Raw genomic sequence first — 23,416 nt, forward strand, 5'->3', positions numbered from 1 at the left:
AGCAGTTATCTAATTAACATCAACCGCTAACCTTTACCTAAATATCCTAACCTGCTGGGTAAATTCTCCTAATTTGCTACGAAAAATCTGATTCTGAATTTAATTAGACAAAAGCTGTTTCCGTCTAGCCAAGACCCCACCAGACAGCTCAGCCCAGACGGCCTGCCGAGAGCTTCAAAGCGACTGCCTGACTGATTGACAAATCACATTGCATCATAAATACCTACTCAACATTATTTGTAGATCAGTCAGTCACAATGTACCCATGATGCATTGCGGTTTTAACGCTCTGGCCAATAAAATGCTTGCACCAGCTGACATGGATTTCAGAGTTTAGCTCAATTATTGTGTGGCTGGCTGTTTATTGAATGACTGTTTATTGTAATGTGGGACATATGAGTCAGTCACCTTGCTGTTTTCCTTCACACTGTCATAGAATGTCATAAAACAGACATAAGAGGTTAGTTATAAATATATTTGGTCATATTCTCTCAGAATACAGCGTGTACTCCAGCCCAGCAGGTGGCGATGTGACTAGATGTTTCCTGATGCTGTACAACATCACTGTCCCGGAAGAAGTCAGTAGTTTGTTTAGGTTTTATTTATTTTTTCGGACGTTGAAGCTACACAGAGACTAAACTGGCTTTGGTAAGTTAACATGTAATTGAGTAATGTTACATCTTGGACCATCATTATCCAGTTAGCTGGCTTTTTCCAAGCTCGGTTTATCAGGATATAACCTTGTTTGCTGGGCCCACCGCACCGGTAGCATCGTACCGTTATTGATGCCCGAGTACTGTCATATCTTCTCTCGGTTACACTAAATGTAGCTACTTCAAAGTGACGTGTGTCAACATGAAAAGTAGGGCTATATTTTTTTCTGAAGACTAACGTTAGATATTTTATTTTATTTCACCTTTATTTAACCAGGTAAGCTAGTTGAGAACAAGTTCTCAATTGCAACTGATAAAGGATAGCAGTTCGACACGAACAACACAGAGTTACACATGGAATAAACAAACATACAGTCAATAATACAGTAGGAAAAAAAGTCTATATACAGTGAGTGCAAATAAGGGAGTTAAGGCAATAAATAGGCCATGGTGGCGAAGTAATTACAATATGGCAATTAAACACTGGTATGGTAAATGTGCAAGTAGAGATACTGTGGTGCAAAAGGAGCATAATAAATAAATACAGTATGGGAATGAGGTAGATAGATGGGCTGTATATGTAACAGTATAGACTTTACGTCCGTTCCCTCTCCCCGACCTGGGCGCGAACCAGGGACGCTCTGCACACGTCAACAGTCACCCTCGAAGCATCGTTACCCATCGCTCCACAAAACCCAAACAACTACTTCAAGGTCTCGGAGCGAGTGACGTCACCGATTGAAACGCGCACCACCGCTAACTAGCTAGCCATTTCACATCGGCTACATATACAGATGGGCTATGAACAGGTGCAGGGAGCTGCTGCTCTGACAGCTGGTTCTTAAAGCTAGTGAGGGAGATGGGAATCTCGAGCTTCAGTGATTTTTGCATTTCGTTCCAGTCAGTGGCAGCAGAGAACTGGAAGGAAAGGCGACCAAAAGAGGAATTGGCTTTGGGGGTGACCAGTGAGATAAACCTGCTGGAGCGTGTGCTACGAGTGGATGCTGCTATGGTGACCAGCGAGCTGAGATAGGGCGGGGCTTTACCTAGCAGAGTCTTGTAGATAACCTGTAGCCAGCCAGTGGGTTTGGCGACGAGAGCATGCAGGTCACAGTGGTGGGTAGTATATGGGGCTTTGGTGACAAAACGAATTGCACTGTGATAGACTACATCCAGTTTGCTGAGTAGAGTGTTGGAGGCTATTTTATAGATGAAATCGCCGAAGTCAAGGATCGGTAGGATGGTCAGTTTTACGAGGGTATGTTTGGCAGCATGAGTGAAGGATGCTTTGTTGCAAGTGTCGGTTTTATTTGCGTTTAAGAGCAGTTGGAGGCCACGGAAGGAGAGTTGTATGGCATTGAAGCTCGTCTGGAGGTTAGTTAACACAGTGCCCAAAGAGGGGCCGGAAGTATACAGAATGGTGTCGTCTGCGTAGAGGTGGATCAGAGACTCACCAGCAGCAAGAGCAACATCATTGATGTATACAGAAAAGAGAGTCGGCCCGAAAATTGAACCCTGTGGCACACCCATAGAGACTGCCAGTCCGGACAACAGGCCCTCCGATTTGACACACTGAGCTCTATCAGAGAAGTAATTGGTGAACCAGGCGAGGCAATCATTTGAGAAACCAAGGCTGTCGAGTCTGCCGATGAGGATGTGGTGATTGACAGAGTCGAAAGCCTTGGCCAGATCGATGAATACGGCTGCACAGTAATGTCCCTTATCGATGGCGGTTATGATATCGTTTAGGACCTTGAGCGTGGCTGAGGTGCACCCATGACCAGCTCGGAAACCAGATTGCAGAGCAGAGAAGGTACGATGTGATTCAAAATGGTCGGTAATCTTTTTGTTGACTTGGCTTTCAAAGTCCTTAGAGATGCAGGGTAGGATAGATATAGGTCTGTAGCAGTTTGGGTCTAGAGTGTCTCCCCTTTGAAGAGGGGGATGACCGTGGCAGCTATCCAATCTTTGGGAATCTCAGACGATACGAAAGAGAGGTTGAACAGGCTAGTAATAGGGGTTGCAACAATTTCAGCAGATAATTTCAGAAAGAGAGGGTCCAGATTGTCTAGCCCGGCTGATTTGTAGGGGTCCAGATTTTGCAGGTCTTTCAGAACATCAGCTATCTGGATTTGGGTAAAGGAGAAATGGTGGGGGCTTTGGCGGGTTGCTGTGGAGGGTGCCGGGCAGTTGACCGGGGTAGGAGTAGCCATGTGGAAAGCATGGCCAGCCGTGGAGAAATGCTTATTGAAACTATCGATTATCGTGGATTTATCGGTGGTGACAGTGTTTCCTACCCTCAGTGCAGTGGGCAGCTGGGAGGAGGTGCTCTTATTCTCCATGGACTTTACAGTGTCCCAGGAGGAGGTGCTCTTATTCTCCATGGACTTTACAGTGTCCCAGGAGGAGGTGCTCTTATTCTCCATGGACTTTACAGTGTCCCAGGAGGAGGTGCTCTTATTCTCCATGGACTTTACAGTGTCCCAGGAGGAGGTGCTCTTATTCTCCATGGACTTTACAGTGTCCCAGGAGGAGGTGCTCTTATTCTCCATGGACTTTACAGTGTCCCAGGAGGAGGTGCTCTTATTCTCCATGGGCTATACAGTGTCCCAGGAGGAGGTGCTCTTATTCTCCATGGACTTTACAGTGTCCCAGGAGGAGGTGCTCTTATTCTCCATGGACTTTACAGTGTCCCAGGAGGAGGTGCTCTTATTCTCCATGGACTTTACAGTGTCCCAGAACTTTTTTGAGTTTGTACTGCATGATGCAAATTTCTGTTTAAAAAAGCTAGCCTTTGCTTTCCTAACTGCCTGTGTATATTTGTTCCTAACTTCCCTGAAAAGTTGCATATCACGGGGGCTATTCGATGCTAATGCAGAACGCCACAGGATGTTTTTGTGCTGGTCAAGGGCAGACAGGTCTGGAGTGAACCAAGGGCTATATCTGTTCCTGGTTCTACATCTTTTTGAACGGGGCATGCTGACTTTTAAAGAATAACCAGGCATCCTCTACTGTCGGGATGAGGTCAATATCCTTCCAGGATACCCTGACCAGGTCGATTAGAAAGGCCTGTTCGCAGAAGTGTTTTAGGGAGCGTTTGACAGTAATGAGGGGTGGTCGTTTGCTCGCAGACCCATTACGGATGGAGACTATACAGTACCTATACCAGGGATGGGAAACTTTGATGGTGGTGGGGGCCAGCAATCAAATCTGAACTCATCATGAGGGTTCCGCAGTGGCTCGCAGGTTAGCATACCCACATTCATACACACATTCATACCCACATTCATACACACATTCATACACACACATGTAGTCAGAGCCGGACTTTGCCTTTTGGGACCCAAAGTGAAGTTTTGACATAAGAGAGAAACTGCTGATGTGATGCGCAGCCAAATGTCTAAATTGCACCTTGTGTATTATACTATTCTAACTGTCAACAATAAGTTGAGACCCTGACAGAGTTTCTAAAATAAATAAAAACAGGCCTATATTTTTCCCCCTACCGTTTTTTGAAAATTGATCCGCAAGGTGGTGGTCTCGCCAGTTGTCCACTGTAGTGAGCATCTCACTCTCTCTCTCTCTCACCCCCCCCCCTCTCTCTCTCACCCCCTCTCTCTCTCTCTCACCCCCCCTCTCTCTCTCTCTCTCTCACTCCCCCTCTCTCTCACTCCCCCTCTCTCTCGCTCACCCCCTCTCTCTCTCGCTCACCCCCTCTCTCTCTCGCTCACCCCCTCTCTCTCTCGCTCACCCCCTCTCTCTCTCTCTCACTCCCCCTCTCTCTCACTCCCCCTCTCTCTCGCTCACCCCCTCTCTCTCTCTCTCGCTCACCCCCTCTCATCCATCTCTCTCTCTCTCCCCCCCCTCTCTCTCTCTGTCTCTCTCTCTCTCTCTCTCTCTCTCTCAGTATCCCTGCCATCTGAGGAACATGGTTAGAGAGCCACCTCAACACTACTACCGCTCTACCACAGTAGAGGGCCACCTCAATTCTACTACTGCTCTACCACAGTAGAGGGCCACCTCAACACTACTACCGCTCTACCACAGTAGAGGGTCACCTCAACACTACTACTGCTCTACCACAGTAGAGGGCCACCTAAACACTACTACTGCTCTACCACAGTAGAGGGCCACCTCAACACTACTACCGCTCTACCACAGTAGAGGGCCACCTCAACACTACTACCGTTCTACCACAGTAGAGGGCCACCTCAACACTACTACCGCTCTACCACAGTAGAGGGTCACCTCAACACTACTACCGCTCTACCACAGTAGAGGGCCACCTCAACACTACTACCGCTCTACCACAGTAGAGGGCCACCTCAACACTACTACCGCTCTACCACAGTAGAGGGCCACCTCAACACTACTACCGCTCTACCACAGTAGAGGGCCACCTCAACACTACTACCGCTCTACCACAGTAGAGGACCACCTCAACACTACTACCGCTCTACCACAGTAGTGGGCCACCTCAACACTACTACCGCTCTACCACAGTAGAGGGCCACCTCAACACTACTACCGCTCTACCACAGTAGAGGGCCACCTCAACACTACTACCGCTCTACCACAGTAGAGGGCCACCTCAACACTACTACCGCTCTACCACAGTAGAGGGCCACCTCAACACTACTACCGCTCTACCACAGTAGAGGGCCACCTCAACACTACTACCGCTCTACCACAAATGACATCTTTGGCTCTGCTGTGCCAGAGCAACTAAGGAAGGACTGATGCTTCGCTTTAACAAAACAGCGGTTCTGGCCCTCCTCATCGCTACCAGCTCTGTTTTCCTCCTATTCCAGCTCTATCACTACAGACAGCATGTCTCTCAGGTGAGTTGAACTTGACAACCATACATTTGCTGTAAAATCTATGCATGGATATTGACCCACTGGCTGGCCTATTTTTTTAGTTTTCCATACATACTGGAAGGTGTGTGTGTGTGTGTGTGTGTGTGTGTGTGTGGTGTGTGTGTGTGTGTGTGTGTGTCACAATGTTTTAACTCTTGATTTTGTTCTAGAATGGACCACATATGTTTGGAAGGACAGTTCATCTGTCAGGAAAGGATACTCAGTGGGTAAGCTCTTTCTAGGCCTTCTAGTCCATGACCGTTTTCCCCACAGATAAGCAACACAGTTGAAGTCAGAAGTTTACATACACCTTAGCCAAATACATTTAAACCCAGTTTTTCCACAATTCCTGACATTTAATCCTAGTAAAAAAAATCTGTTTTAGGTCAGTTAGGATCACCATTTTATTTTAAGAATGTGAAATGTCAGAATAATAGTTGAGAGAATTATTTATTTCAGCTTTTATTTCTTTCATCACATTCCCAGTGGGTCAGAAGTTTACATACACTCAATTAGTATTTGGTAGCATTGCCTTTAAATTGTTTAACTTGGGTCAAATGTTTCGGGTAGCCTTCCACAAGCTTCCCACAATAAGTTGGGTGAATTTTGGCCCATTCGTCCTGACAGAGCTGGTGTAACTGAGTCAGGTTTGTAGGCCTCCTTGTTCGCACATGCTTTTTCAGTTCTGCCCACACATTTTCTATAGGATTGAGGTCAGGGCTTTGTGATGGCCACTCCAATACCTTGACTTTGTTGTCCTTAAGCCATTTTGCCACAACTTTGGAAGTATGCTTGGGGTCATTGTCCATTTGGAAGACCCATTTGCGAACAAGCTTTAACTTCCTGACTGATGTCTTGAGATGTTGCTTCAATATATCCAGATAATTTTACTACCTCGTGATGCCATCTATTTTGTGAAGTGCACCAGTTCCTCCTGCAGCAAAGCACCCCACAACATGATGCTGCCACCCCCGTGCTTCACGGTTGGGATGATGTTCTTCGGCTTGCAAGCCTCCCCCTTTTTCCTCCAAACATAACGACGGTCATTATGGCCAAACAGTTCTATTTTTGTTTCATCAGACCAGAAGACATTTCTCCAAAAAGTACGATCTTTGTCCCCATGTGTAGTTGCAAACCGTAGTCTGGCTTTTTTATGGCGGTTTTGGAGCAGTGGCTTCTTCCTTGCTGAGCGGCCTTTCAGGTTATGTCGATATAGGACTCGTTTTACTGTGGATATAGATACTTTTGTGCCTGTTTCCTCCAGAATCTTCACACGGTCCTTTGCTGTTGTTCTGGGATTGATTTGCACCTTTCGCACCAAAGTACGTTCATCTCTAGGAGACAGAAAGCATCTCCTTCCTGAGCGGTATGACGGCTGTGTGGTCCCATGGTGTTTATACTTGCGTACTATTGTTTGTACAGATGAACGTGGTACCTTCAGGCATTTGGAAATTGCTCCCAAGGATGAACCAGACCTGTGAAGGTCTACAATTTTTATCTGAGGTCTTGGCTGATTTCTTTTGATTTTCCCATGATGTCAAGCAAAGAGGCACTGAGCTTGAAGGTAGACCTTGAAATACATCCACAGCTACACCTCCAATTGACTCACATGATGTCAATTAGCCTATCAGAAGCTTCTAAAACCATGACATAATTTTCTGGAATTTTCCAAGCTGTTTAAAGGCACAGTCAACTTAGTGTATGTAAACTTCTGACCCACTTGAATTGTGATACAGTGAATTATAAGTGAAATAATCTGTCTGTAAACAATTGTTGGAAAAATGACTTGTGTCATGCACAAAGTAGATGTCCTAACCGACTTGCCAAAACTATAGTTTGTTAACAAGGAATTTGTGGAGTGGTTGAAAAACAAGTTTTAATGTCTCCAACCTAAGTGTATGTAGACTTCCCACTTCAACTGTATTATCAAATTGTATTGGTCACGTACAAAGGGTTAGCAGATGTTATTGTGCGTGTAGCGTGTAGCGAAATGCTTGTATACAGACTTTCCGCTAGTCTTTGAATATAATTTATGTTGAGTTAAAATGATGAATAGTCTACTTGAGTAAGCTGTTAATTTCCAGTCCTCTGAGCCATATGTTGAAATGGGTATGTTGTTGTTGTTGTTGTTGTTCAATCGGAGCCCTGTCGACTAATACAGCAGGTGGTGAAGAAGTTCATGGGTCTGGTCCATAAGTACAACATGCCAGTGTTCCTGGTGGACACAGCCTCCCTGGGCCTCCTGTCTCAGGACTCTATGCTGCTGAGAGACAGCCTGGTTAAAGAACCCCACTGTACTTTCCTCTGCACTAACAGAGACGTCCTCACCTTCGCTCTGCTCAACAACCTTTGGAAATACGACGTAAGGAATTAAGTGACACTCGGCTATAGATAACAAGAGCTAGATGTAGAGCTGTAGAGCTAGATATAGAGTGAGATGTAGAGCTGTAGAGCTAGATGTAGAGTGAGATATAGAGCTGTAGAGCTAGATATAGAGCTGTAGAGCTAGATATAGAGCTGTAGAGCTAGATGTAGAGCTGTAGAGCTAGATGTAGAGCTGTAGAGCTAGATGTAGAGCTGTAGAGCTAGATGTAGAGCTGTAGAGCTAGCTGTAGAGCTGTAGAGCTAGATATAGAGCTGTAGAGCTAGATATAGAAATATAGAGCTGTAGAACTAGATATAGAGCTGTAGAGCTAGATATAGCGCTGTAGAGCTAGATATAGAAATATAGAGCTGTAGAACTAGATATAGAGCTGTAGAGCTAGATATAGAAATATAGAGCTGTATAACTAGATATAGAGCTGTAGAGCTAGATATAGAAATACAGAGCTGTAGAACTAGATATAGAGCTAGATGTAGAGATATAGAGCTAGATGTAGAGATATAGAGCTAGATGTAGAGATATAGAGCTAGATGTAGAGATATAGAGCTAGATGTAGAGATATAGAGCTAGATGTACAGATATAGAGCTAGATGTAGAGATATAGAGCTAGATGTAGAGATAAAGAGCTAGATGTAGAGATATAGAGCTAGATGTACAGATATAGAGCTAGATGTAGAGATATAGAGCTAGATGTAGAGATATAGAGCTAGATGTACAGATATAGAGCTAGATGTAGAGATATAGAGCTGTAGAACTAGATATAGAGCTAGATGTAGAGATATAGAGCTGTAGAACTAGATATAGAGCTGTAGAGCTAGATATAGAGTGAGATGTAGAGCTGTAGAGTGAGCTATAGATGTACAGATATAGAAGCTAGATGTAGAGATATAGAGCTAGATGTAGAATTGTTTGTCTAATAACGTGCTCATTTGATTTGTTTTCATTATAGTTGATAACGTCATTGTAGTGATGTGTTTGACTCCTCTGACTTGTCCACTGGTTATTTGAGCAGAAGCCTGGGTTTTATTCATTAGTACACACCGTAGCTAGATGTTTTTCAACGGAAAATGAACTATTGGACAAGTTTCTGTCCTTTTTCTTCCTTTTGGTGCCTAATGAACATGACCCTGGTATCTGTCTGTTGTAATCAGGCTGGTTTGGTGGCAGCAGCTGAAGAGAAGGGCTTTGAACTGTTGGAGGTGCGAGGGAAAGACCCTCGATTGGTCAGCATGGACGACCTATCAGGAAACGAGATACCCCTCCACTTCCTGTTCCGTCTCCAAGGTTACGTGGTCCATGTGGTGGTCCTGTACGAGCGCAGCGGGAACTACCTGTGGCATGGCGTCCTGCGACTCAAACCAAACATGGACAGGAAGTTCGCCCCCTTCAGAAGGCTGGACTATGGCCGCAACGCTGGAGCCTATGACAGGTGGGTGTATTCACACCGTAGTAAAACCTTTTGAAACCGTACTTTTTGCAACGGAAACAATAGTATCTTATTGGATAAATAAAAGTTAGTCCCGTCCCGTTTGGTTTCTAGTGAATACATCCCAGCCCTTCTTTCCTCTGTACCTGCTTCTTCTGTTAAACCTCCCATTCCTTAGACTAGTCCAGAAACCACATCGGAAACGGTCAAACGTGCTCTTGACAAGTCGTACAGTACATTATAACTGCATCAGACTGCGTTCTACCTGCAGACGCTGAGTATTTGTCAGTAACCACAGCTTGGCTGTCTCTCTCCTGTCAGGCCAGAGCTGGTTCTGACCACGTTGGACGGGCTGGATGTCCGGATCCCCAGGAACATCTCTGGATTCCTGACTGAATATTCCCAGGCTCGTTTTCTGGAGTGTAGATACAGGGATGCACGCTCCTTCTTCCAGGTCTGTGGTTTCATGTCTCACTATTTCGTAGTGTGCCTCACTGTTTTACAACATTTTGTCACGTTACAGCCTTATTATAAAATTGATTCAATCGTTTTTTCCCCCCTCATCAATCTATACACAATACCCCATAATGACAACACAATACCCCATAATGACATCACAATACCCCATAATGACATCACAATACCCCATAATGACATCACAATACCCCATAATGACATCACAATACCCCATAATGACAAAGCAAAAACTGTTTGTTTAAAAAAAAAAGTGTGCTAATTTCTATCACATTTACATAACTATTCAGACTCTACTCAGTACTTTGTTGAAGCACCTTTGGCAGTGATTACAGCCTTGAGTCTTCTTGGGTATGACACTACAAGCTTGGCACACCTATATTTGGGGAGTTACTCCCATTCTTCTCTGAAGATCCTCTCAAGCTCTGTCAGGTTGGATGGGGAGCATCACTGCACAGCTATTTTCAGGTCTCTCCAGAGTTGTTCGATCGGTTTCAAGTCCAGGCTCTGGCTGGGCCACTCAAGGACATTCAGAGACTTGTTCCAAAGCCACTCCTGCATTGTCTTGGCTGTGTGCTTAGGGTCGTTGTCCTGTTCGAAGATCAACCTTCGCCCCCAGTCTGAGGTTCTGAGCACTCTGGAGCAGGTTTTCATCAAGGATCTCTCTGTACTTTGCTCCGTTCATCTTTGCCTCGATCCTGACTAGTCTCCCAGTCCCTGCTACTGAAAAACATCCCCACAGCATGATGCTGCCACCACCATGCTTCACCGTAGGGATGGTGCCAGGTTTCCTCCAGACGTGACACTTGGCATTCAGGCCAAAGAGTTCAATCTTGGTTTCATCAGACCAGAGAATCCTGTTTCTCATGGTATGAGAGTCTTTAGGTGGCTTTCGGCAAACTCCAAGCAGGCTTTCATGTGCCTTTTACTGAAGAGTGGTTTCCATCTGACCACTCTACCATAAAGGCCTGATTGGTGGAGTGCTGCAGAGATGGTTGTCCCTCTGAAAGGTTCTCCCATCTCCACAGAGGAACTCTGGAGCTCTGTCAGAGTGACCATTGGGTTCCTGGTCACCTCCCTGACCAAGGCCCTTCTCCCCCGATGGCTCAGTTTGGCCAGACGGACAGCTCTAGGAAGAGTCTTGGTGGTTACCAACTTCAGTTCTTGGAGACCTTCAATGCTGCAGACATTTTTTGGTAACCTTCCCCAGATCTGTACCTCGACTCAATCCTTTCTCGGAGCTCTACGGACAATTCCTTCGACCTCATGGCTTGGTTTTGCTCTGACATGCACTGTCAACTGTGGGACCTTACAGTGCCTTGCGAAAGTATTCGGCCCCCTTGAACTTTGCGACCTTTTGCCACATTTCAGGCTTCAAACATAAAGATATAAAACTGTTGTTGATTCTTCACAAAAAAATACAAGTGGGACACAATCATGAAGTGGAACGACATTTATTGGATATTTCAAACTTTTTTAACAAATCAAAAACTGAAAAATTGGGCGTGCAAAATTATTCAGCCCCTTTACTTTCAGTGCAGCAAACTCTCTCCAGAAGTTCAGTGAGGATCTCTGAATGATCCAATGTTGACCTAAATGACTAATGATGATAAATACAATCCACCTGTGTGTAATCAAGTCTCCGTATAAATGCACCTGCACTGTGATAGTCTCAGAGGTCCATTAAAAGCGCAGAGAGCATCATGAAGAACAAGGAACACACCAGGCAGGTCCGAGATACTGTTGTGAAGAAGTTTAAAGCCGGATTTGGATACAAAAAGATTTCCCAAGCTTTAAACATCCCAAGGAGCACTGTGCAAGCGATAATATTGAAATGGAAGGAGTATCAGACCACTGCAAATCTACCAAGACCTGGCCGTCCCTCTAAACTTTCAGCTCATACAAGGAGAAGACTGATCAGAGATGCAGCCAAGAGGCCCATGATCACTCTGGATGAACTGCAGAGATCTACAGCTGAGGTGGGAGACTCTGTCCATAGGACAACAATCAGTCGTATATAGCACAAATCTGGCCTTTATGGAAGAGTGGCAAGAAGAAAGCCATTTCTTAAAGATATCCATAAAAAGTGTCGTTTAAAGTTTGCCACAAGCCACCTGGGAGACACGACCAAACATGTGGAAGACGGTGCTCTGGTCAGATGAAACCAAAATTGAACTTTTTGGCAACAATGCAAAACGTTATGTTTGGCATAAAAACAACAAAGCTCATCACCCTGAACACACCATCCCCACTGTCAAACATGGTGGTGGCAGCATCATGGTTTGGGCCTGTTATTCTTCAGCAGGGACAGGGAAGATGGTTAAAATTGATGGGAAGATGGATGGAGCCAAATACAGGACCATTCTGGAAGAAAACCTGATGGAGTCTGCAAAAGACCTGAGACTGGGACGGAGATTTGTCTTCCAACAAGACAATGATCCAAAACATAAAGCAAAATCTACAATGGAATGGTTCAAAAATAAACATATCCAGGTGTTAGAATGGCCAAGTCAAAGTCCAGACCTGAATCCAATCGAGAATCTGTGGAAAGAACTGAAAACTGCTGTTCACAAATGCTCTCCATCCAACCTCACTGAGCTCGAGCTGTTTTGCAAGGAGGAATGGGAAAAAATGTCAGTCTCTCGATGTGCAAAACTGATAGAGACATACCCCAAGCGACTTACAGCTGTAATCGCAGCAAAAGGTGGCGCTACAAAGTATTAACTTAAGGGGGCTGAATAATTTTGCACGCCCAATTTTTCAGTTTTTGATTTGTTAAAAAAGTTTGAAATATCCAATAAATGTCGTTCCACTTCATGATTGTGTCCCACTTGTTGTTGATTCTTCACAAAAAAATACAGTTTATATCTTTATGTTTGAAGCCTGAAATGTGGCAAAAGGTCGCCGAATACTTTCGCAAGGCACTGTATATAGACAGGCATGTGCCTTTCCAAATCATGTCCAATCAATTTAATTTGCCACAGGTGCACACCAATCATGTTGATCAATGGAAACAGGAAGCACCTGAGCTCAATTTAGAGTCTCATAGCAAAGGGTAGTTATGTAAATACGTCATTTCTGTTTTTAACTTTTAATACATTAGCAAACATTTCTAAAAACCTGTTTTTGCTTTGTCATTATGGGGTATTGTGTGTGTGTGTTTAATAATATTTAATCAATTTTGTAATAAGGCTGTAACGTAATAAAATGTGGAGAAAGTCAAGGGGCCTGAATACTTTCTGAAGGCAGGGCCCATAGGACCCATAGTGCCCATAGGACCTTTGGTTTAGTCCACTAGCTGAGTGTTGTTCCCTGCTGTTGAATCAGCTGTATCCCAAGTTTGACATTAAGATTCCAACCTTTGGTTTAGTCCACGACATCTAACCAGTGTTGTTCCCTGTTGGATCAGCTGTACCCTGATGATACGTCTCCTGAGGCAATGAACTTCAGGATGAAGGCTAAGGCTCTGCTCCACCTAGCTGCCAGGATCCTCACTGAGCTCCGAGTCCCCTTCTGGCTGAGTAGTGGTACCTGCCTGGGTAAGACTCTACATAACCCTAACTCTACATAAAAACCCTACATAACCCTAACTCTACATAAAAACCCTACATAACCCTAACTCTACATAAAAACCCTACATAACCCTAACTCTACATAAAAACCCTACATAACCCTAACTCTACATAAAAACCCTACATAACCCTAACTCTACATAAAAACCCTACATAACCCTAACTCTACATAAAAACCCAACATAACCCTAACTCTACATAAAACCCTACATAACCCTAACTCTACATAACACCCTACATAACCCTAACTCTACATAACAACAACCCTACATAACCCTAACTCTACATAACAACAACCCTACATAACCCTAACTCTACATAACAACAACCCTACATAACCCTAACTCTACATAACAACAACCCTACATAACCCTAACTCTACATAACAACAACCCTACATAACCCTAACTCTACATAACAACAACCCTACATAACCCTAACTCTACATAACAACAACCCTACATAACCCTAACTCTACATAACAACAACCCTACATAACCCTAACTCTACATAACAACAACCCTACATAACCCTAACTCTACATAACAACAACCCTACATAACCCTAACTCTACATAACAACAACCCTACATAACCCTAACTCTACATAACAACAACCCTACATAACCCTAACTCTACATAACAACAACCCTACATAACCCTAACTCTACATAACAACAACCCTACATAACCCTAACTCTACATAACAACAACCCTACATAACCCTAACTCTACATAACAACAACCCTACTAACAACTAACCCTACATAACCCTAACTCTACATAACAACAACCCTACATAACCCTAACTCTACATAACAACAACCCTACATAACCCTAACTCTACATAACACAACCCTACATAACCCTAACTCTACATAACAACAACTCTACATAACAACAACCCTACATAACAACAACCCTACATAACAACAACCCTACATAACCCTAACCCTACATAACCCTAACCCTACATAACCCTAACCCTACATAACCCTAACTCTACATAACAACAAACCTACATAACCCTAACTCTACATAACAACAACCCTACATAACCCTAACTCTACATAACAACAACCCTACATAACCCTAACTCTACATAACAACAACCCTACATAACAACAACCCTACATAACCCTAACTCTACATAACAACAACCCTACATAACCCTAACTCTACATAACAACAACCCTACATAACCCTAACTCTACATAACAACAAACCTACATAACCCTAACTCTACATAACAACAACCCTACATAACCCTAACTCTACATAACAATAACCCTAACTCTACATAACAACAACCCTACATAACCCTAACTCTACATAACAACAACCCTACATAACCCTAACTCTACATAACAACAACCCTACATAACCCTAACTCTACATAACCCTAACCCTAACCCTACATAACCCTAACCCTACATAACCCTAACCCTACATAACAACAAACCTACATAACCCTAACCCTACATAACAACAAACCTACATAACCCTAACTCTACATAACAACAAACCTACATAACCCTAACTCTACATAACAACAACCCTACATAACCCTAACTCTACATAACCCTAACCCTACATAACAACAACCCTACATACCCTAACTCTACATAACAACAACCCTACATAACCCTAACTCTACATAACAACAACCCTACATAACCCTAACTCTACATAACAACAAACCTACATAACCCTAACTCTACATAACAACAAACCTACATAACCCTAACTCTACATAACAACAACCCTACATAACCCTAACTCTACATAACCCTAACCCTACATAACAACAACCCTACATAACCCTAACTCTACATAACAACAACCCTACATAACCCTAACTCTACATAACAACAACCCTACATAACCCTAACTCTACATAACAACAACCCTACATAACCCTAACTCTACATAACAACAACCCTACATAACCCTAACTCTACATAACCCTAACCCTACATAACCCTAACCCTACATAACCCTAAACTCTACATAACAACAACCCTACATAACCCTAACCCTACATAACAACATACAACCCTACATAACCCTAACCCTACATAACCCTAACTCTACATAACAACAACAACAACCCTACATACCCTAACTCTACATAACAACAACCTACATAACCCTAACTCTACATAACAACAACCCTACATACCCTAACTCTACATAACAACAACCCTACATAACCCTAACTCTAAACCATACCACTAACAACACCTACATAACCCTAACTCTACATAACAACAACCCTACATAACCTAACTCTACATAACAACAACCCTACATAACCCTAACTCTACATAACAACAACCCTACATAACCCTAACTCTACATAACACCTAACCCTACATAACCCTAACTCTACATAACCCTAACCCTACATAACAACTAAACCCTACATAACTACCTACATAACCACAACCTACATAAACCTACTACAACAAACCTACATAACCCTAACTCTACATAACAACAAACCTACATAACCCTAACTCTACATAACAACAACCCTACATAACCCTAACTCTACATAACCCTAACCCTACATAACAACAACCCTACATAACCCTAACTCTACATAACAACAACCCTACATAACCCTAACTCTACATAACAACAACCCTACATAACCCTAACTCTACATAACAACAACCCTACATAACCCTAACTCTACATAACAACAACCCTACATAACCCTAACTCTACATAACCCTAACCCTACATAACCCTAACCCTACATAACCCTAACTCTACATAACAACAACCCTACATAACCCTAACCCTACATAACAACAACAACAACCCTACATAACCCTAACTCTACATAACAACAAACCTACATAACCCTAACTCTACATAACAACAAACCTACATAACCCTAACTCTACATAACAACAACCCTACATAACCCTAACCCTACATAACAACAACCCTACATAACCCTAACTCTACATAACAACAACCCTACATAACCCTAACTCTACATAACCCTAACCCTACATAACCCTAACCCTACATAACCCTAACTCTACATAACAACAACCCTACATAACCCTAACCCTACATAACAACAACAACAACCCTACATAACCCTAACCCTACATAACCCTAACTCTACATAACACAACAACAAACCCTAACATAACCCTAACTCTACATAACAACAAACCTACATAACCCTAACGCTACATAACAACAACCCTACATAACCCTAACTCTACACAACACCCTACATAACCCTAACCCTACATAACAACAACCCTACATAACCCTAACTCTACATAACAACAACCCTACATAACCCTAACTCTACATAACAACAACCCTACATAACCCTAACTCTACATAACAACAACCCTACATAACCCTAACTCTACATAACCCTAACCCTACATAACCCTAACCCTACATAACAACAACCCTACATAACCCTAACTCTACATAACAACAAACCTACATAACCCTAACTCTACATAACAACAACCCTACATAACCCTAACTCTACATAACAACAACCCTACATAACCCTAACCCTACATAACAACAACCCTACATAACCCTAACTCTACATAACAACAACCCTACATAACCCTAACTCTACATAACAACAACCCTACATAACCCTAACTCTACATAACCCTAACCCTACATAACCCTAACCCTACATAACAACAACCCTACATAACCCTAACTCTACATAACAACAACCCTACATAACCCTAACCCTACATAACCCTAACTCTACATAACCCTAACCCTACATAACCCTAACCCTACATAACAACAACCCTACATAACCCTAACTCTACATAACAACAAACCTACATAACCCTAACTCTACATAACAACAACCCTACATAACCCTAACTCTACATAACAACAACCCTACATAACCCTAACCCTACATAACAACAACCCTACATAACCCTAACTCTACATAACAACAACCCTACATAACCCTAACTCTACATAACAACAACCCTACATAACCCTAACTCTACATAACAACAAGCCTACATAACCCTAACTCTACATAACCCTAACCCTACATAACCCTAACCCTACATAACAACAACCCTACATAACCCTAACTCTACATAACAACAAACCTACATAACCCTAACTCTACATAACAACAACCCTACATAACCCTAACTCTACATAACAACAACCCTACATAACCCTAACTCTACATAACAACAACCCTACATAACCCTAACTCTACATAACAACAACCCTACATAACCCTAACTCTACATAACCCTAACCCTACATAACCCTAACCCTACATAACAACAACCCTACATAACCCTAACTCTACATAACAACAACCCTACATAACCCTAACTCTACATAACAACAACCCTACATAACCCTAACTCTACATAACCCTAACCCTACATAACCCTAACCCTACATACAACAACCCTACATAACCCTAACTCTACATAACAACAAACCTACATAACCCTAACTCTACATAACAACAACCCTACATAACCCTAACTCTACATAACAACAACCCTACATAACCCTAACCCTACATACAACAACAACCCTACATAACCCTAACCCTACTAACCCTAACTCTACATAACAACAAAACAACACAACCCTACATAACCCTAACCCTACATAACCCTACCCTAACTCTACATAACAACAACCCTACATAACCCTAACTCTACATAACACAACCCTACATAACCCTAACTCTACATAAACAACAACCCTACATAACCCTAACTCTACATAACAACAACCCTACATAACCCTAACTCTACATAACAACAACCCTACATAACCCTAACTCTACATAACAACAACCCTACATAACCCTAACTCTACATAACAACAACCCTACATAACCCTAACTCTACATAACAACAACCCTACATAACCCTAACTCTACATAACAACAACCCCACATAACCCTAACTCTACATAACAACAAACCTACATAACCCTAACTCTACATAACAACAACCCTACATAACCCTAACTCTACATAACAACAACCCTACATAACCCTAACCCTACATAACAACAACCCTACATAACCCTAACTCTACATAACAACAACCCTACATAACCCTAACTCTACATAACAACAACCCTACATAACCCTAACTCTACATAACAACAACCTACATAACCCTAACTCTACATAACCCTAACCCTACATAACCCTAACCCTACATAACAACAACCCTACATAACCCTAACTCTACATAACAACAACCTACATAACCCTAACTCTACATAACAACAACCCTACATAACCCTAACTCTACATAACAACAACCCTACATAACCCTAACTCTACATAACAACAACCCTACATAACCCTAACTCTACATAACAACAACCCTACATAACCCTAACTCTACATAACCCTAACCCTACATAACCCTAACCCTACATAACAACAACCCTACATAACCCTAACTCTACATAACAACAACCCTACATAACCCTAACTCTACATAACAACAACCCTACATAACCCTAACTCTACATAACCCTAACCCTACATAACCCTAACCCTACATAACAACAACCCTACATAACCCTAACTCTACATAACAACAAACCTACATAACCCTAACTCTACATAACAACAACCCTACATAACCCTAACTCTACATAACAACAACCCTACATAACCCTAACCCTACATAACAACAACCCTACATAACCCTAACCCTACATAACCCTAACTCTACATAACAACAACAACAACCCTACATAACCCTAACCCTACATAACCCTAACTCTACATAACAACAACACTACATAACCCTAACTCTACATAACAACAACCCTACATAACCCTAACTCTACATAACAACAACCCTACATAACCCTAACTCTACATAACAACAACCCTACATAACCCTAACTCTACATAACAACAACCCTACATAACCCTAACTCTACATAACAACAACCCTACATAACCCTAACTCTACATAACAACAACCCTACATAACCCTAACTCTACATAACAACAACCCTACATAACCCTAACTCTACATAACAACAACCCTACATAACCCTAACTCTACATAACAACAACCCCACATAACCCTAACTCTACATAACAACAACCTACATAACCCTAACTCTACATAACAACAACCCTACATAACCCTAACTCTACATAACAACAACCCTACATAACCCTAACCCTACATAACAACAACCCTACATAACCCTAACTCTACATAACAACAACCCTACATAACCCTAACTCTACATAACAACAACCCTACATAACCCTAACTCTACATAACAACAAGCCTACATAACCCTAACTCTACATAACCCTAACCCTACATAACCCTAACCCTACATAACAACAACCCTACATAACCCTAACTCTACATAACAACAACCTACATAACCCTAACTCTACATAACAACAACCCTACATAACCCTAACTCTACATAACAACAACCCTACATAACCCTAACTCTACATAACAACAACCCTACATAACCCTAACTCTACATAACAACAACCCTACATAACCCTAACTCTACATAACCCTAACCCTACATAACCCTAACCCTACATAACAACAACCCTACATAACCCTAACTCTACATAACAACAACCCTACATAACCCTAACTCTACATAACAACAACCCTACATAACCCTAACTCTACATAACCCTAACCCTACATAACCCTAACCCTACATAACAACAACCCTACATAACCCTAACTCTACATAACAACAAACCTACATAACCCTAACTCTACATAACAACAACCCTACATAACCCTAACTCTACATAACAACAACCCTACATAACCCTAACCCTACATAACAACAACAACCCTACATAACCCTAACCCTACATAACCCTAACTCTACATAACAACAACAACAACCCTACATAACCCTAACCCTACATAACCCTAACTCTACATAACAACAACACTACATAACCCTAACTCTACATAACAACAACCCTACATAACCCTAACTCTACATAACAACAACCCTACATAACCCTAACTCTACATAACAACAACCCTACATAACCCTAACTCTACATAACAACAACCCTACATAACCTAACTCTACATAACAACAACCCTACATAACCCTAACTCTACATAACAACAACCCTACATAACCCTAACTCTACATAACAACAACCCTACATAACCCTAACTCTACATAACAACAACCCTACATAACCCTAACTCTACATAACAACAACCCTACATAACCCTAACTCTACATAACAACAACCCCACATAACCCTAACTCTACATAACAACAACCCTACATAACAACAACCCTACATAACCCTAACTCTACATAACAACAACCCTACATAACCCTAACTCTACATAACAACAACCCTACATAACCCTAACTCTACATAACAACAACCCTACATAACCCTAACTCTACATAACAACAACCCTACATAACCCTAACTCTACATAACAACAACCCTACATAACCCTAACTCTACATAACAACAACCCTACATAACCCTAACTCTACATAACAACAACCCTACATAACCCTAACTCTACATAACAACAACCCTACATAACCCTAACTCTACATAACAACAACCCTACATAACCCTAACTCTACATAACAACAACCCTACATAACCCTAACTCTACATAACAACAACCCTACATAACCCTAACTCTACATAACAACAACCCTACATAACCCTAACTCTACATAACAACAACCCTACATAACCCTAACTCTACATAACAACAACCCTACATAACCCTAACTCTACATAACAACAACCCTACATAACCCTAACTCTACATAACAACAACCCTACATAACCCTAACTCTACATAACAACAACCCTACATAACAACAACCCTACATAACCCTAACTCTACATAACAACAACCCTACATAACCCTAACTCTACATAACAACAACCCTACATAACCCTAACTCTACATAACAACAACCCTACATAACCCTAACTCTACATAACAACAACCCTAACTCTACATAACAACAACCCTACATAACAACAACCCTACATAACAACAACCCTACATAACCCTACATAACCCTAACCCTACATAACCCTAACCCTACATAACCCTAACTCTACATAACAACAAACCTACATAACCCTAACTCTACATAACAACAACCCTACATAACCCTAACTCTACATAACAACAACCCTACATAACAACAACCCTACATAACCCTAACTCTACATAACAACAACCCTACATAACCCTAACTCTACATAACAACAACCCTACATAACCCTAACTCTACATAACAACAAACCTACATAACCCTAACTCTACATAACAACAACCCTACATAACCCTAACTCTACATAACAATAACCCTAACTCTACATAACAACAACCCTACATAACCCTAACTCTACATAACAACAACCCTACATAACCCTAACTCTACATAACAACAACCCTACATAACCCTAACTCTACATAACAACAACCCTACATAACCCTAACTCTACATAACCCTAACCCTAACCCTACATAACCCTAACCCTACATAACCCTAACCCTACATAACAACAAACCTACATAACCCTAACCCTACATAACAACAAACCTACATAACCCTAACTCTACATAACAACAAACCTACATAACCCTAACTCTACATAACAACAACCCTACATAACCCTAACTCTACATAACCCTAACCCTACATAACAACAACCCTACATAACCCTAACTCTACATAACAACAACCCTACATAACCCTAACTCTACATAACAACAACCCTACATAACCCTAACTCTACATAACAACAAACCTACATAACCCTAACTCTACATAACAACAAACCTACATAACCCTAACTCTACATAACAACAACCCTACATACCCTAACTCTACATAACCCTAACCCTACATAACAACAACCCTACATAACCCTAACTCTACATAACAACAACCCTACATAACCCTAACTCTACATAACAACAACCCTACATAACCCTAACTCTACATAACAACAACCCTACATAACCCTAACTCTACATAACAACAACCCTACATAACCCTAACTCTACATAACCCTAACCCTACATAACCCTAACCCTACATAACCCTAACTCTACATAACAACAACCCTACATAACCCTAACCCTACATAACAACAACAACAACAACCCTACATAACCCTAACCCTACATAACCCTAACTCTACATAACAACAACAACAACCCTACATAACCCTAACTCTACATAACAACAAACCTACATAACCCTAACTCTACATAACAACAACCCTACATAACCCTAACTCTACATAACAACAACCCTACATAACCCTAACTCTACATAACAACAACCCTACATAACCCTAACTCTACATAACAACAACCCTACATAACCCTAACTCTACATAACAACAACCCTACATAACCCTAACTCTACATAACAACAACCCTACATAACCCTAACTCTACATAACAACAACCCTACATAACCCTAACTCTACATAACCCTAACCCTACATAACCCTAACCCTACATAACCCTAACCCTACATAACAACAAACCTACATAACCCTAACCCTACATAACAACAAACCTACATAACCCTAACTCTACATAACAACAAACCTACATAACCCTAACTCTACATAACAACAACCCTACATAACCCTAACTCTACATAACCCTAACCCTACATAACAACAACCCTACATAACCCTAACTCTACATAACAACAACCCTACATAACCCTAACTCTACATAACAACAACCCTACATAACCCTAACTCTACATAACAACAACCCTACATAACCCTAACTCTACATAACAACAACCCCACATAACCCTAACTCTACATAACAACAACCCCACATAACCCTAACTCTACATAACAACAAACCTACATAACCCTAACTCTACATAACAACAACCCTACATAACCCTAACTCTACATAACAACAACCCTACATAACCCTAACCCTACATAACAACAACCCTACATAACCCTAACTCTACATA

At 41.9% G+C, this 23,416-nt stretch overlaps 1 protein-coding gene across 1 annotated transcript in view; it reads left to right on the forward strand.

Moving 5' to 3' along the window:
- The first annotated feature begins 359 nt into the window (after positions 1–359).
- fktn (fukutin) overlaps positions 360–23,416 on the forward strand; it is a 34,812-nt gene continuing 11,755 nt past the window's right edge. Inside the window, exons 1-7 of the mRNA XM_031803083.1 lie at positions 360–648; positions 4,561–5,494; positions 5,683–5,739; positions 7,674–7,874; positions 9,047–9,324; positions 9,643–9,775; positions 13,205–13,334. Coding sequence (XP_031658943.1) covers positions 5,393–5,494; positions 5,683–5,739; positions 7,674–7,874; positions 9,047–9,324; positions 9,643–9,775; positions 13,205–13,334 — 901 coding nt within the window. The 5' untranslated portion in view covers positions 360–648; positions 4,561–5,392. The remainder of the gene's footprint in view (positions 649–4,560; positions 5,495–5,682; positions 5,740–7,673; positions 7,875–9,046; positions 9,325–9,642; positions 9,776–13,204; positions 13,335–23,416) is intronic.

The sequence above is a fragment of the Oncorhynchus kisutch genome, linkage group LG23 (assembly GCF_002021735.2).
Source record: "Oncorhynchus kisutch isolate 150728-3 linkage group LG23, Okis_V2, whole genome shotgun sequence".
In the NCBI taxonomy this organism is placed as follows: Eukaryota; Metazoa; Chordata; class Actinopteri; order Salmoniformes; family Salmonidae; genus Oncorhynchus; species Oncorhynchus kisutch.